The sequence below is a fragment of the Aquarana catesbeiana genome, linkage group LG06 (assembly GCF_042186555.1).
Source record: "Aquarana catesbeiana isolate 2022-GZ linkage group LG06, ASM4218655v1, whole genome shotgun sequence".
Classification (NCBI taxonomy): Eukaryota; Metazoa; Chordata; class Amphibia; order Anura; family Ranidae; genus Aquarana; species Aquarana catesbeiana.
Genome location: NC_133329.1, coordinates 244,098,401 through 244,114,223, shown reverse-complemented (window position 1 = coordinate 244,114,223; position 15,823 = coordinate 244,098,401). Strand labels below are relative to the sequence as shown.

Sequence of the window (15,823 nt, the reverse complement as noted above, 5' to 3'; positions counted from 1 at the left end):
GACAATTGGCAGGCAGATTACCTAAGCCGCCAGCAGTTGCTACAGGGGGAATGGTCTCTTCACCCCGAAGTTTTCCTTCAGATCTGCCAGCGCTGGGGGATGCCGGATGTGGATCTTCTGGCATCCACATTCAATGCCAAGATAGACAAGTTTGTATCCAGGACCAGGGACCCCCTCGCTGTCTGAACAGACGCATTGGTAGTTCCCTGGGACCAGTATTCTCTGATTTACGCTTTCCCCCCGATCCAGATGCTTCCGCACTTGTTGCGCAGGATACAGGAAGATCAGATTGCAGTAATCCTGGTGGCCCAGGAGGTCCTGGTATTCAGAGATTGTGAGGATGGCGGTGGAGGACCCGCTGTGTCTCCCATACCGTCCAGATCTGTTATCCCAAGGTCCCATTTACCGTCCTTCTTTATGGTCGCTGAATTTGATGGTATGGCTATTGAGACCAGGGTGCTGAAGGACCATAGTATCAGAGGTTCAGTCCTATCTACTCTGATAAATGCTAGAAAGCCAGTTTCTAGAAGCATTTACCATAGGGTCTGTAAATCGTACATTTCCTGGTGCGAGAACAAAGGATGGCATCCTCGCAACATGCGATTGGAAGGATCCTTGCCTTTCTTCAATCAGGAATTGATCTAAACTTATCTTTGGGAACCATTAAAGGGCAAATTTCGGCCTTATCAGTCTTTTTCCAGAGGCCAGTTGCATCTCATTCTTTAGTGCGAACCTTCGTCAAGGGGGTACTGCACTTAAAACCGCCGGTTAAGCCTCCCTTATGCCCCTGGGACTTGAACTTGGTGCTATCAGCCCTATAGGTTCAACCCTTTGAACCGATTAGGCATATTCCTTTAATTCTGTTGACCAGTAAATTGGTTTTTCTGGTAGCCATAACTTCAGCTAGAAGGGTGTCTGAATTGGCCGCCCTTTCATGTAAAAAGCCTTTTCTATTTTTACATCAGGACAAGGTGGTGATGCGCCCTGTCCAGATTTTTTACCTAAGGTGGTTTCCAATTTTCATTTTATTCAGTAGATCATTTTGCCTTCCTTTTTTCCCAATCCTAAGACTAAAGACGAAAAGTCGCTTCGCTCACTGGATGTGGTGAGAGCAGTCAAGGTTTACTTAAGCATGTCAGCTCCTTTTCGGAAAACTGATTCTCTTTTTGTTCTACCAGAGGGTCCTAAGAGGGGACAGGCAGCAACTAGTTCTACTATCTTTAGGTGGATTCGCCAACTCATTATCCAGGCTTATGAGTTGAAATGCAGGGTTCCACCTCGATATTTCAAAGCTCACTCTACTAGAGGAGTTAGTACATCGTGGGCAGTGCGCCAACAGGTGTCTATGGCTCAGGTTTGCAAAGCGGCCGCTTGGTCTTCAGTTCATACGTTCACCAAGTTTTACCAGCTGGACGTTAGATCTCAAAAGGAGACTATTTTTGGCCACAGCGTGCTGCGAGCGGCTTTATAAGTCCTGGGCCTGAAGGGGATTTAAGAATACTTTGCCCTCCCCTCAAATGCATTGCTTTAGGACATCCCAGATAGTCATTATTATGGTGCTCTGTGTCCCGTGATGTACGATAAAGAAAAATGGATTTTTAAAACAGCTTGCCTATAAAATCCTTTTCTTGGAGTACATCACGGGACACAGAGCCCCTCCCTTCTTTTCTGGGATCTTCATTGCTTGCTACAAAACTAAAGGTACTTCCTGTATGGGAGGAACCTTCTTACTATTGGTTGCCAGTGTCCAATCACCTAAAGGTAGCATATAACCCAGATAGTCATTATTATGATGCTCTGTGTCCCGTGATGTACTCCAAAAAAAGGATTTTACAGGTAAGCTGTTTTAAAAATCCATTTTTTATGAACTCGAGCAATAGTTTTTCTGTTAAAAACGCAGCACTTTATTTTTTGAATGCTGTTTTACACTAAATGTTTATATACTGCTGATAGTAAATATGATACATTTTTTTCTTGTTCATTGAAGGATACAGGATTCAGAGATATTTGGGTTATATTGCTGAAGACTGGAGGATTTGGGCACTGGCAACCAAAAAAAAAAAAAAAAGAAAACCAGCCGGGTTTAAATCCTTCCACTCCCAGCACATTTTTTTTTTTTTTTTTGCTATTGTCCTATTAACATGGATGCCTTTTTCTCTATTGAGAGAAGTGAACTATTTTTAATGGCCATTTCTTCCTTCTTCAAACTTATTTTTTCTACATCAAGACTTCTTCACATGCTCAGCAATAGCTTTGCAGACCGTACCCAGACTGCAGACCGTACCCAGACTCCACTGTGAAAAAAAGTGCAGTATGCCTGGAGTGTAACCTCCAGATACTGGGCTCTGCATTGTGGTGCTCTTTTTAGAACGTTGTGACCTGTGTTAGCCAATTTACAGGTTCAGAATCATAGCACAGCCTCTGGTGTGACACTCTCCCTGAAGACTCGGTTACGAGAAGACCGTGTGGGATAAGCATTTAGAGCTGCTACATTTATTAGAACTGTTGTGTACTGTTATTATCCCCTATTTTCTGTTGATTTCAATGGAAAGGGTTAAATGCTGAGTAATTGATTGCTGCATCCCTAGCTTTAGTGTCAAACCCACGCAATCTGCACTTGATTCCCACCATTTATTGTAAAGTAACCTCTTTACGCTACTGCTTCTAATCACAAGGCAATTGGGGTTCCACCTTGGTTTGCCCTTGCTGCCACCTACAGTGACCTGGCCACCTTTTGGCCTCTGGAACCTTTTCTGCTTTTAGCAGCCAATTCATGAGTACCCAAGATTTTACCTATAATAACAACCAAATGCCGCAGCGCACAGATAACCTCAGATTCTATTCTTTTTTTTAGGCGGACAACCATCAAATACAGTCTCAAAGTGGCAGAGGAGAGGACTATATGTTATAGACTAGGGATCCTCCAGCTTCCTTTAGTGATTTGAGCAGATCCAAGCTGGACATGCAGACAAATGGACAGGAGTGTGGGATGGGCAAGTGGAGAGCAGGATGTAATCCAAGACAAAAACCATATATAGCAGCGAGTGATCCTGGATCTGACTCAAGAGGGATCTACTAAGGATGACAGCTGGTATTCACCCCGTATAGCATCTGCCACAACAGTTCTATCTCAAAGCTGCACCATCCCCCCCATTCAGACACAGAGTGCAGCCATGAGGTAGAATTGTGGCAGCAGACGCTATACTGCCCCGCTGTCAAGATTTTACCTGGTATTCTGAGCTAAGTTGTCTCTTAAGTGGTGCAACATGTTGGGTCTTCAGGGAACAGTCTTACTATATCCGGTCCCTTCAGCTCAAGATCCACTAACCGTTTTGGGGTGGACTGCAGTGCTCCCTCTCAAGGGCATTGCAATGACAGCCTGCAACATTGTTCTTATATTCCTCTTGGTCTTCCTTAGCTCCCTCAGATGTGGTCCCCTTCTTTATGTGTATGGACACATAGCCTAACATAGTGGGACATTTAGGGGTATAAAAAAATGCGAAACAACTGTAAAATGGGCGTTTTACATCTGCAGTATGCATGAGACCTTAGTCTTATCCATGGAGGATATCACTGCAGTTATGCAGATTTCATGGGCCAAAATTCAACTTTAATTGCTGACTCTAACTGCAGAGGCTATAAGTGTACCTCAATGATTTCCTCCCCAAAATCATTTTCTGACTTGCCTGCAGCCTTAGCAGCATCTAAACCTTCTGCTGCAAAGACTTTATCTGACAAAATACTAACCCTGAAGAGGTTACAGACACAGGTCACAGGCAGCTACCAGAGCTCCCAGGCTTAGAGACCATTTCAGCTCCTACTGATGGGGTGCATGGCTTCTTATAAATGGAAGAATAGCCTGTAGCTTCCATTAGCTCTGTTACTAGTCTGGGATCCTTTAGGCCTTATTCATGTGGGCAACTGTTTTTTTTTTTTTTTTTTTTTTTTTACATAGCTTTTTGATGTATTGCCTCATGGATCCCTGTTTTTTTGGGGGGAAATCATGCTGCACTGTGTGCATTAAATGCTGTTGCATGTTGGTTGTTACATAGTAGGTGCGGTTGGAAATTGACACAAGTCCATCAAGTCCAACCTATGTGTGTGATTATATGTCAGTATTACATTGTATATCCCTGTATTTTGCGGTCGTTCAGGTGCTTATCTAATAGTTTTTTGAAACTATCGATGCCCCCCCGCTGAAACCACCGCCTATGGAAGGGAATTCCACATTCTTGCCGCTCTTACAGTAAAGAACCCTCTACGCATTTTAAGGTTAAACCTCTTTTCGTCTAATTTTAATGAGTGGCCACGTGTCTTCTTAAACTACGTTCCTCAAAAAAGTTTTATCCTTATTGTGGGGTCACCAGTATGGTATTTGCAAATTGAAAACATATCCCCTCTCAAGCGTCTCTTCTCCAGAGAGAATAAGTTCAGTGCTCGCAATCTTTCTTCATAACTAATATCCTCCAGACTCTTTATTAGCTTTGTTGCCCTTCTCTGTACTCACTTCATTTCCAGTACATCCTTCCTGAGAACTGGTGCCCAGAACTGGACAGCATACTCCAGGTGAGGCCGGATCAGAGTCATGTAGAGTGGTAGAATTATCGCTTTATCTCTGGAGTTAATCCACTTTTTAATGCATGCCAATATTCTGCTTGCTTTGTTAGCAGCAGCTTGGCATTGCATGCAAATGCTGAGCCTATCATCTGCTAGGACCCCCAGCTCCTTTTCCATCCTTGATTGTGGCGCTTCAATTTACTATCTGCCAAAAGCAACATGCTGTATAAAACTTTTGGCAACCGTCTGTTTTCACCACTCCCTATTAAAGACTTCAAAAACTTTTCAGATACATATGCTACCCCCAGATTTCTTGCATAGAGACTGGGAAACTTCCAATAAACTATTTACATCCCAAATATTTTGCAGGCCAATATCTGTTTTAGGAGACCTTTATTAAAGTGATACTAAACATTTAGTGTTTAATTGTCATTATCACATCTATTTATGTATAAAGATCATGTCACTGTATTTAATATAAAAAAATCATCTGAGTACCTTATTAAATCATTGCTGTTCAGAGGTCACATGATGTTTACAAGGTCTTTCCTGTCCTCAGGAGTTTCTAGTACTCTGCTGATGTATGAATCTGTGTCTGCACAGTGTTGAATTTCTGTTGTGCCAGTCACATGACATAAAAAAGCTTTCAGAATAGAGAATGAAAATAAATAGCAACAAAGTGATTTACATACAAATTTATATTTCAAAGCAAATGTTTATTATTTTTTGCAGTAACGTGATGTAGGCGGAGTTTACGTTGATTCACCATATCTTTCACTTTGTTCACACTGTAAAGAGATCTGGAGGAGGTTCTACTAATCACAGGCTGTGTCACGCCTGCCCCTTCAGCCTGTGTCTATGGTGTACATGTGCTGGGACTAACAGGGAGGTGAAGCCTCCATCAATCACCATTTTATATCCTGCCCCCATAGTGTATAGCAATATGGGGACATGGAGGAGGAGGGAGAGCGGGGAAATTTCATCACCACGGTGTATACACCCATCAGTGGCCCCCTCTCTCCTGCCACCCCGTCTAGCACCAATAGATAGATTCATGCATTGCATGAATCTATCTATGGCCACCGCTGCCACCCCCTATTCAGACACCCAGCCCCTTTTCGGGTGCAGGGTGCCTGAATTACAGCGGTGGGGGGTGGTTTTGAAGCACCTGATTAGAGCCAAAGGCTCTAATAGACGTCAGCAAAGGTGACCTGTGAGCGCCATGCTGGGCGCTCGCAGGTCACTCAGCTGTGTTAGAAAAGCGAATGAACATTCGCTTTCCTAACACTAAACCGCCTCTCAGCCAGTCAGGTGCTCAGATCTGTTACCCGTCACCTAATTGGCTGAAACGACAGGACGCCAGGGAATCCCTATTGTGGGATATATGCACAATCTCCTGTTGATGGACCAGTAGGAACAAATCTTGTCCAACAATGGGATGTGGACAATTTTAACCCCGAAAAGGTTTGATTGGATCCTAAAACTTCAGATGTCTACATTGGAGCCAACTCATTGCTTACATTATCTTTGACATAGCACAAGCAAAAGTTTCTTCTTCCCCAGGTGAGGCTTTTCCTCTCCCAGACTTGGACTCTTTGTTGCATGAGAATAATGGGAATTTTGTTTGCTTCTTTCGAAGCAGTCTGTTTTCTCTAGTTCCACAGTTATCGTGGGAAAATATGGATGGTTTAGTCTCCGGACAGACCAGATCCCCTGTCACCGAGGGCCAGGTTGTCTCTGGCCTTGGTGACTCACAAATCCAGCTTTGGCATTGGAATCCCTCCTTTTGGTCTCTTGAAAGATCCTCGTAATGGATACCAGCCTGTTACGCTGGGGAGAACTTATGGACACCTTATTAGAACTTGGACACCAGAAGAATCTCATCTCTTGGTCAACATTCTGGATTAGGGTACAGTAACCACCAGGGATGAGGCAAAAGTCTTGTCTGGCAAGTGAGGTAGAAAGGATTCTGTCCTGGGCAGATCTTTATGTTCCAGCCTTTCCCAAAAACCCAGGCATGGACAGTTGGCAGGTAGACTTTCTCAGTCTGTAGTGTCTAGATTGCGGAGAATGGGACCAACTTCCAAAGGTGTTTCAGAACATGTGTCAAACGTGGAAGATGCCAGATTTGCACCTTCTAGCCTCAATGAACAAAAACAAACTAGACAGGATTGTCTCCGGGTGCAGAGATCAACCGTGGAGGCTGTATATGCTCTGGTGGCTTCGTTAGATTAGTACAGCCTGATTTACACATTTCTTCCTCTGAAACGCCTTCCTTGCCTGCTTGAGATGGAAGACATTTTGGTGATCCTTATAACTCCAGACTTGCCCAGGTGGATGTGGTACTCCTACCTAATTAGTCCACTGGTAGATACTCCATGGGTCTTTTGAAATTATCAGGATCTTCTCTCCCAAGGACCAGTTTACCATCTGCTTTACAATCACTGGCTTTAAAGGATAAGTTCACCTTTACATGTTACTCCCATATTTAGGGTGTTATATGTTACTAACGCAGCAGCCCTGCTCATCCCCTGATCCCTCACTGTGACAAAAGGCAGGGATTCCTCATCCTGTACCCGCTGTCACATTTTAAAAACAGCTTGGCTGTGCGGGGCTCTACCAGCATAGCTGTATCATTCAATCACAGCAATCTGTGAATTAATGAACTACAAGTCCCATTTTCCACTGCAGTCGATGGCTTGTAGGTCTCAGCGAACTATCAGGGTGCTCATCTTTACTTTCTGCAGCTGAGTAACTCTCTGCTGACAGATCTACTGATTGCTGGTGCAATGCTATGCAGGCTCCATGGAAAAAATATATAAAAATGCACATTTTTTTACCTGGAAAATCATGTGCATTCATTCATATTTTAGAAAAAGGTGAACTGAGCCTTTAAACAGCATGGCTGTTTAAGCTCAGATCTTGAGGAATAGAGGACTCACTGTATCAGTGATCTTCTATTAGTAAAAGCTAGGAGGTCTACTTCTGAAAAGGCCTACCATCACACAAGGGGTAGACATACTTTGCTTGGTGCGAGGAAAGAAACTTTCATCCTGGGAAATACTCTGAGGGACATATCCTGAGCCTTTTTAAAATTAGGTCTGGACCAGCATTTAGCAGTGAATATCATCAAGGGTTGATTAAGACTTCTGTACTGTGTGTCTCTTTTGTGGCTTTCCTGTATGTTCACCTGTCACAGTATGGGATTTAAATAGAATGTTTCTTTAAGCACTTCACAAAAACGCCATTTGAACCTATCCATCCCAATGTCAAGCTTCAGTACATCAGAAGGAGAGTTTCAATCATTGTCTTGAAGTAATTTATTACTATATGAGTCTACCTGATATGCCCGCAGTCCAGGGTTTCTTTCTGTTGTGTTTTTAGTGGGTCTGTTAGCGTTTTGTTTAATGTTTTGTTCATCCCTCAATTGGTTTGTTTTGAGATGTCCCAAATGTCTCTGAATCCTATGCCCCTCGATGAACAAGAAAGGTCATAGGATTTTTGCACTCCCCCTAAAATAATTTTTTGGAGTTCATTGAGAACACAGGTCCTACTCCTCTGTGCACGTGGTCTTGCTTTTCGAAACTGCTTGGTTACAAAACTGGAGCATACTGGGAGTGGGAGGGGTAATACCAGGCTTCCAACTGATTTTTGTTTGTCAGTGTCCATATCCTCCTGTAGTTGGCAGTATAACCCAGATGTCTCTGAATCCTGTGCCCCTCAATGATTTTCAAGAAAAGTATTTTACAGTGAGTACAAAATCCTATATTATCTTGTATTGAGGTAATATTTCAAATTTTTCATAGATTTATAGTATCTCTTGTGTTGATAAATTTGATCTATTAGCATATGCTCTGTACCTTAATACCTTCAATAGATAAAAATAACTCAAATTAAAATCCTGAGTAAATGTCTCAACCCAGTTATGAAGCTAGCAAGACGTAGGTCAGCTATGGTAGCTACATATTTTTTTAATGACAGGTTTTCGTCTGCTACATGGATATGAATCACTTACTTTCTTTAATCCGTTCCTTTCCACTTACTCAGTCTATCCTTAGCTGATCTGTTTATAGCACTCGCTAGCTCAACCTTTACATTTAAACCATTAGTGTTTTAATCAGATGGAGGAGTGACTCCTCTAGCCTGAAGACTTTCCTGTTGCCTTCAAAAATGTATTGATTAGATGTTGTTAAAAAGATTAAAGCGGCATTAAACCTAAAACTAAAAATGTATTATACTGCAGCTTACCAATCCTTAGCTGTAGTGGCTGCATTAGTTTTCTTTAGCTTTTTTCCCTCTGTTTTCACCTGGTGATCTGGCCAGTAACACACCTCCTGTATTAATTAGATGCCATTCTGGATGAATGAGAATAGGGGACACAGCAGACTGCACCATTGTCAGTCTGGGGGGAGGGGAGCGCTAAATGTATTTGCAGATTTAGATACACTAACAAATTGAAGATAATCTCTAGCTCACACTTTATAATTAGTTACAGCAAACAGTTTTTTTTCCTTTTGGGATAAAGTTTTTGCATGAATAACTAAAATATGATTATTTTAAACACCCCTGCCAGTGTTAAATGGTTTGTCTCATTGATGCTTTTGAAAAGCATCAATAAGACAAGTCCCATCAGTTGCTGCTGGTTCACCAGATGAAAATATAAGAAAGGAAACTATTGCAGCCATCACATCTAAGAATTGGTAAGCTGCAATATAATAAATGTTTATAAATGTTTGCGTTTGGGTTTAACACTACTTTAAATACTATCAAAAATTTTTTCTGATCCATTTTTTTTCTTTCAGAAATATTCATTTGTTGCACTTTTAACTGATGTTTTGGAAATTGAAATAAAAGATAAATTTGCCAAAAGTCGTCCTATCATCAAGAGGTTTCTTGGGAAATTAACTATTCCTGTCCAAAGACTGTTGGAGAGACATGCAATTGGGTAATTATATGGTTTTGTGTGTTGGTGATGTTGTTTGCAGTTATAAGTCCACTAGTGTTTGTAGATCTGAATTATTCCAAAACATTTCCATTCTCTGATATTTTTCACTGTAACATTATACAAATTAAATTACCTCCATTATGGTGCAGTATATCTGAAAAAGATCTGAAGGCCCAACTTGGCTAATTGACTTTTCCTTTTGTATTTTGTCTGGTCGCATCGATCACATTTATAATGATGTGCAAAATGTTCACTTTGGTCAATTATCTTTCCGTCTGTGTCATTTTGGCTAGGTGTCATTTTTAGTATAATAAATACATGTTAATGTACTGTATATGTTAGTGATGTTACTTTTTAATACTGTAATTAAATCTGGCAAATACAGTATTAAATAGATCAACATCTGTTCAACCAGTGCCCACACATGGATCGAAATTCGGCCAGTTCCTGCTGAAGTGGATGAATTTAAATCCATGTATAGGCAGCTTTAGTTTTACAAATTTGTGGCACAGTTTGATTAAAATCTCAGGCAGCGCCACTAGATAACAGAGAAGTTACTACTGTGATGACTCCACTTGCATGCATAGTTTCAGCTATTGAATACTGTAAACAGCATGCTTTTTACAACAAAGAATCAAAGAGAGAGTCCTTATTCACTTGCCGACCGTGCTATAGCTGAATGACGGCCACAGCATGACCGGCTAGTTCTGAGAAGCTGTCATATGACAGCGTTCTGTGATCATGCCCACTTCCGGGCAGCTGCTTTTTACCATGTGCTTAGCTGTGTCCGATCACAGCTGATCACAGATGTAAACAGAAGCTGGTTATCGGCACTCCTTTCCTCATGCTGACAGCGTGAAGAGAGGAGAAGAGAGCTGATAACCAGGTTGTGTAAAAGGGACATTTTTTTTCCTCAAAATTTTCGGTCTTTATTTGTTTATTTGGCAAAAAATAAAAAACCCAATGGTGATTAAATACCACCAAAAGAAAGCTCTATTTGTGTGAAAAAAATGATAAAAATTTAATTTGGGTACAGTGTTGCACGACTGCGCAATTGCCATTCAAAATGCGACAGCGCTAAAAGCTGAAAATTGGCCTGGGCAGGAAGGGGGTAATAGTGCCCAGTAGGCAAGTGGTTAAAGTAGAACTTTAGGCATCACTTATTTTTTTGCACTTTGAATAGAGTAAGGTAGGGCAGTAACCCTGTCATTTTTTATATATTTTTTTTGCCATCTTTGTCCCATTGGCAATATTTACCTTCACTCCCGGTCGCATAGCCAAAACAGGAAGTTAGAGGAAATCCCTGCAAATTTAGAGAATTCATTGGGAATGCCCAGGTTACAAGAACTAGTGCCCCCATTGGAAGATTTCCCCTCTGTTACTTAAATTAAATATTAACTAATTTTATATTTGCCTTAAAAAAAATATATGTCCCTATCCCTGGCCATCTTATATAAATAGAAATGATGAAAGCTATGTATTCCCTTTCAGTAGCATTTAGAAAGAAGAACTCCAGCTTTTCCCCCCCAAAACAACAGATGCATTGTGCATGTAAATGAATCACAACCCCAATGTCAGTTTATATGTAACTTACCACCTTTAGCTGTATACAGCAGGTTTCTGTGTCCATGATATCACTTCACTTCTTGGCTGAATTCATAAGTTCTCTGACTTCCTGTTTCCTTTCTTTTCCAGTCCTGATTCTACATCTCCCATGATCTTTTGAGCCTCTGTAGCTTCAGGGCAGCATTTGGGAGTCACTTGTACCAGTTTTGGGAGTTAATGTGGGTGGGTCCTAGGGTGATCTAGGGTGTTTTTGAGCCTTCATGTGGGTGGTGAAAAGTGTACATGTGTCATACTTCCTCCTGTGTCATTCATGGCTTGCAGCATGCCAAAGAATAATGGTTTACTGGAAGACTACAGAGGAAGAGTTATGGGAGGTTATTATGAAGGTGATTCCTTCATATGTAAATCTGAGGGGTGGGACTCTCCCTGTTCACACTGGTCGGCATATTTAACCACTTGCCGCCCACCATATAGCATAATGATGGTGGCAAAGTGGTTTCAATATCCTGACCGGACGTCATATGACGTCTTCAGGATATTAAGCCGCTGCGCGCCCCCAGGGGCGTGCATCACGACGATCATTGATGCGGTGTGTCAGTTGGAGGCACCGCAACTCCGATCTAGGTAAAGAGTCTGATGGAGACTCTTTACCACGTGATCAGCCATGCCCAATCACGGCTGATCACGATGTAAACAGATTGGCTTTTGCTCACTCTCGTGATTGGCTTTTCCTCACTCGCGTCTGCCAGACGCGAGTAGAGGAGAGCTGATCGGCTGCTCCTCTGACGGGAAGGTCTGTGCTGATCAATTATCAGCGCAGCCCCCCCCCCCCCCCCGAGGATACCCACACTGGACCACCAGGGACGCCACTAGAACCACTAGGGATGTCACCACAATGGATTCCAATCAGTGCCCACAATGGATGCCAATCAGTGCCCACAATGGGCATCACTGATTGGCAGGCATTATTGTTTGGAACTGATTGGCATCCATCAGTACCATACATTACAGTACATCAGTGCCACCTATCAGTGCCCATCCATGCCGCATATCAGTGCCGCATATTAGTACCCATCATCAGTGCCACCTCATCAGTGCCACCTCATTGGTGCCCATCAGTGCCACCTTATCAGTGCCCCTCAGTGCAGCCACATCAGTGCCCATCAGTGAAGGAGAAAACTTACTTATTTACAAGTTTTGTAACTGAAACAGCCGACATTTGAACAGTGTGTACAGCTGCCTGTCTGAATCATAACCGGCTTCTGTTGAAAGGACATGCCGGAAAACCAGCATCCGACCAGCAGCCAATCAGCACTGGCATCCTATGCCTATGAGCGCTGATCAGTTTGTTCTGGCAGGGGGGCAGACCCCCTGTTAGAATACAATAGCACAGCGGGAGATATTGCCGCACTAACACCGCATAGTTAGTACGGCGACCCCCTAGTTGGGGTTGAAAAAAAAAAAACATTACCGTGTACTAGGCTTAAAGGGGTTGTAAAGGTAAAAATTTTTTCACCTTAATGCATTCTATGCATTAAGGTGAAAAAACTTCTGACAGAACCGCCGCCCCCAGGCCCCCCGTTTTACTTACCTGACGCCTCGAAAGTCAGCTTCGCGTTCCCGACATCTGTTCCTCCGCTCACCCTGGCCGCTGATTGGCTGCAGTGGATGGATTGAAAGCAGCGCAGCCATTGGCTCGCGCTGCTGTCAATCACATCCGATGACGCGACGCGCCGGGGGGCGGGGCCGAGTGATACAGCGAGCGGCTATAGCCGCCGGCTGTATCACGGGAGCGCGCCCGCAAGCACTCACCACCGTGCGAGGGAGCTCGCATTAAGGTGGTGAATGCTTGCGGGGAGGAGCTGAAACAGCCGCCGAGGGACCCCAGAAGACGAGGTTCGGGGCCACTCTGTGCAGAACGAGCTGCACAGTGAAGGTAAGTATAACATGTTTGTTATTTTAAAAAAAAAAAAAAAAAACACCTTTACAACCGCTTTAAGTGAGAACCTGCAGTTAATTTCAGTCAACAGTCAGTAAGCCAGATACTTATAATTACCTTTTTTTCCATTTGTTCAATTTGCGAGTTTGTGATCCCAGCAGATTGGAAATGTAAAATCATCAATGCACATGTCATTATTTTTCTACCTTATAGAGAAGGCTTTAAAATAATGGTGTTGCATTTTCATGCCTAAGGGTAGCCTTATGTGCATTGTATACATAGAAACTTGCCATTATTAAAATAACATCCGGCAAAGCCTAAAATATGGCCAGTACAACCAGGCATAAAATATGTCCTGTGGGTTTGAGAAAATGGAGAAGGTATGTGCAGAATCCAGTCAATATTTCTTCTGATGTATTTTAAATGAGTTTGTAATAAAATTATATAATGTCTTGTTGATTGCTGTCATTTTTTACAAATATATAGTTCTGTATCAGTTGATATTTTTGGATCTACAGTGCATGTAAATATATATATATTATACATTGATCATATTTAGAAAACTAGCAGCTAATGTTTGATGTAAAAAAAAAAAAAAAAAATATGTCGTAAGGAAAAACCCTTTTAACCGCAATAACCATTCAACTTCCAACTGTCATTCCTGGAGTCCATGCCTAAAATGAAGCAAGAATCTACTAATTGTTAAAGGCAACAAGAAATGTTTCTTAATGCACACTTTTCATGCATTGGCAACTGGTTTGAGTATACTGTGTAGATTGATATTTTTTTTTATACTAAGGAAGCTACATGGGCGTATTACATATGCAGGCTTATGATATATTTATATGCCTGTTCAGTAGGGCTATACAGTAATCGTTATATACAAGTGCATCTTAAAAAATTAGAATATCATCAAATAGTTAATTTATTTCAGTAATTCAATTCAAAAAGTGAAACATATATTATATAGATTCATTACACACAGAGTGATATATGTCAAGCATTTCTTTATTTTAATTAATTTTGATGATTATGGCTTTACAGCTAGTGAAAACCCAAAATTCAGTATCTCAGAAAATTAGAATATTGTAAAAAAGTTCAATATTGTAGACTCACACTCTAGTGTCACACTCTAATCAGCTAATTAACTGAAACACCTGTAATGGTTTCCTGAGCCTTTAAATGGTCTCCCAGTCTGGTTCAGTAGGTTACACAATCATGGGGAAGACTTCTGACTTGACAGTTGTCCAGAAGACAGTCATTGACACCCTCCACAAGGAGGGCAAGTCAGAAAAGGTCATTGCTAAAGAAGCTGGCTGTTCAGAGTGCTTTATCCAAGCATATTAATGGAAAGTTAAGTGGTAGGAAAAAGTGTGCTGGAAAAAAGTGCTCAAGCAACAGGGAAAACCGCAGCCTTGAAAGGATTGTGAAGCAAAGGCCATTCAAGAATTTGGGGGAGATTTACAAGGAGTGGACTACAGCTGGTGTCAGTGATTCAAGAGCCACAACAAAGACATATCCAGGACATGGGCTACAACTGTCACATTCCTTGTGTCAAGCCACTCCTGAATCAGACGATGATAGAAACGTCTTACCTGGGCTAAGGAGAAAAAGTACTGGACTGTTGCTCAATTGTCCAAAGTCCTCTTTTGGATGAAAGTACATTTTGCATTTCATTTGGAAATCAAGGTCCCAGAGTCTGGAGGAAGAGTGGAGAGGCACAGAATCCAAGTTGCATGAGGTCCAGTGTGAAGTTTCCACAGTCAATGATGATTTGGGGAGCCATGTCATCTGCTGGTGTTGGTCCACTGTGTTTTATCATGTCCATAGTCAGCGCAGTTCTCTACCAGGAAATTCCAGAGAACTTCATGCTTCCCTCTGCTGACCATCTTTATGGAGATGCTAATTTCATCTTCCAGCAGGACTTGGCACCTGCCCACACTGCCAAAAGTACCAATACCTCGTTTAATAATTATGGTATCACTGTGCTTGATTGGCCAGTAAACCTGAGCAGTGCCACAGGCTGATCGCCTCCATGCCACGCCACATTGATGCAATAATTCATGCACAATGAGCCCTGACCAGGTATTGAGTGCATACTATATTGTACGTGGACATTTTTTTATAGGTCTTTATGTAATATTCAAAGTTTCTGAGTTACTGAATTTTGGGTTTTCAGTAGCTGTAAGCCATAATCCTCAAAATTAAAAAAAAGAAATGCTTGAAATATATTCGTCTGTATGTAATGAATCTATATATTATATGAGTTTCACTTTTTGAATTGAATTACTGAAATAAATAACTTTTTGATGATATTCTAATTTTATGAGATGCACCTGTACATCTCATATCACCTATTTAATCTCAGCAGTTGTTGAGCAGGGGTACTGACCATATTCCTTGAAACATACAGCCAGCATATGAAATAGTTCTAAAAATAGTTGTGGAAATAGAGAGAAGCAATCATTTAGAAATGTTAATCACATTAACCGCATGAGATCCGGAAGATTTTACTCCTTTCATGACCAGGCCATTTTTTGCCATTTAGCACAGCGTTAATTTAACTGGTAATTGCGTGGTCATGCAATGCTGTACCTAAACTAAATTTATATAATTTTTTTTCACACAAATAGAGCTTTCTTTTCGTGGTATTTGATTACCACTGTGTTTTTTATGTTTTGCGATATAAATGAAAAAAGACCCCAAATTTTGGGGAAAAAAACAATATTTTCCACATTCTGCTATACATAAAATTATAAACTAATTTTAAAATTAAAATCCAACAAAAAATGTAAAAAAAAATCTAATTTCATCAT

General features: G+C 41.5%; 1 protein-coding gene across 6 annotated transcripts in view; it reads left to right on the top strand.

Annotated features, from left to right (window-relative positions):
* The window catches only part of HECW2 (HECT, C2 and WW domain containing E3 ubiquitin protein ligase 2), a 479,776-nt gene that overhangs the window by 293,150 nt on the left and 170,803 nt on the right, over nucleotides 1-15,823 (top strand). For all 6 annotated transcript variants that reach the window (XM_073633114.1, XM_073633112.1, XM_073633113.1 and 3 more), the window contains one exon: nucleotides 9,360-9,502. In XM_073633114.1, the coding sequence (XP_073489215.1) occupies nucleotides 9,360-9,502 (143 nt within the window). The remainder of the gene's footprint in view (nucleotides 1-9,359; nucleotides 9,503-15,823) is intronic.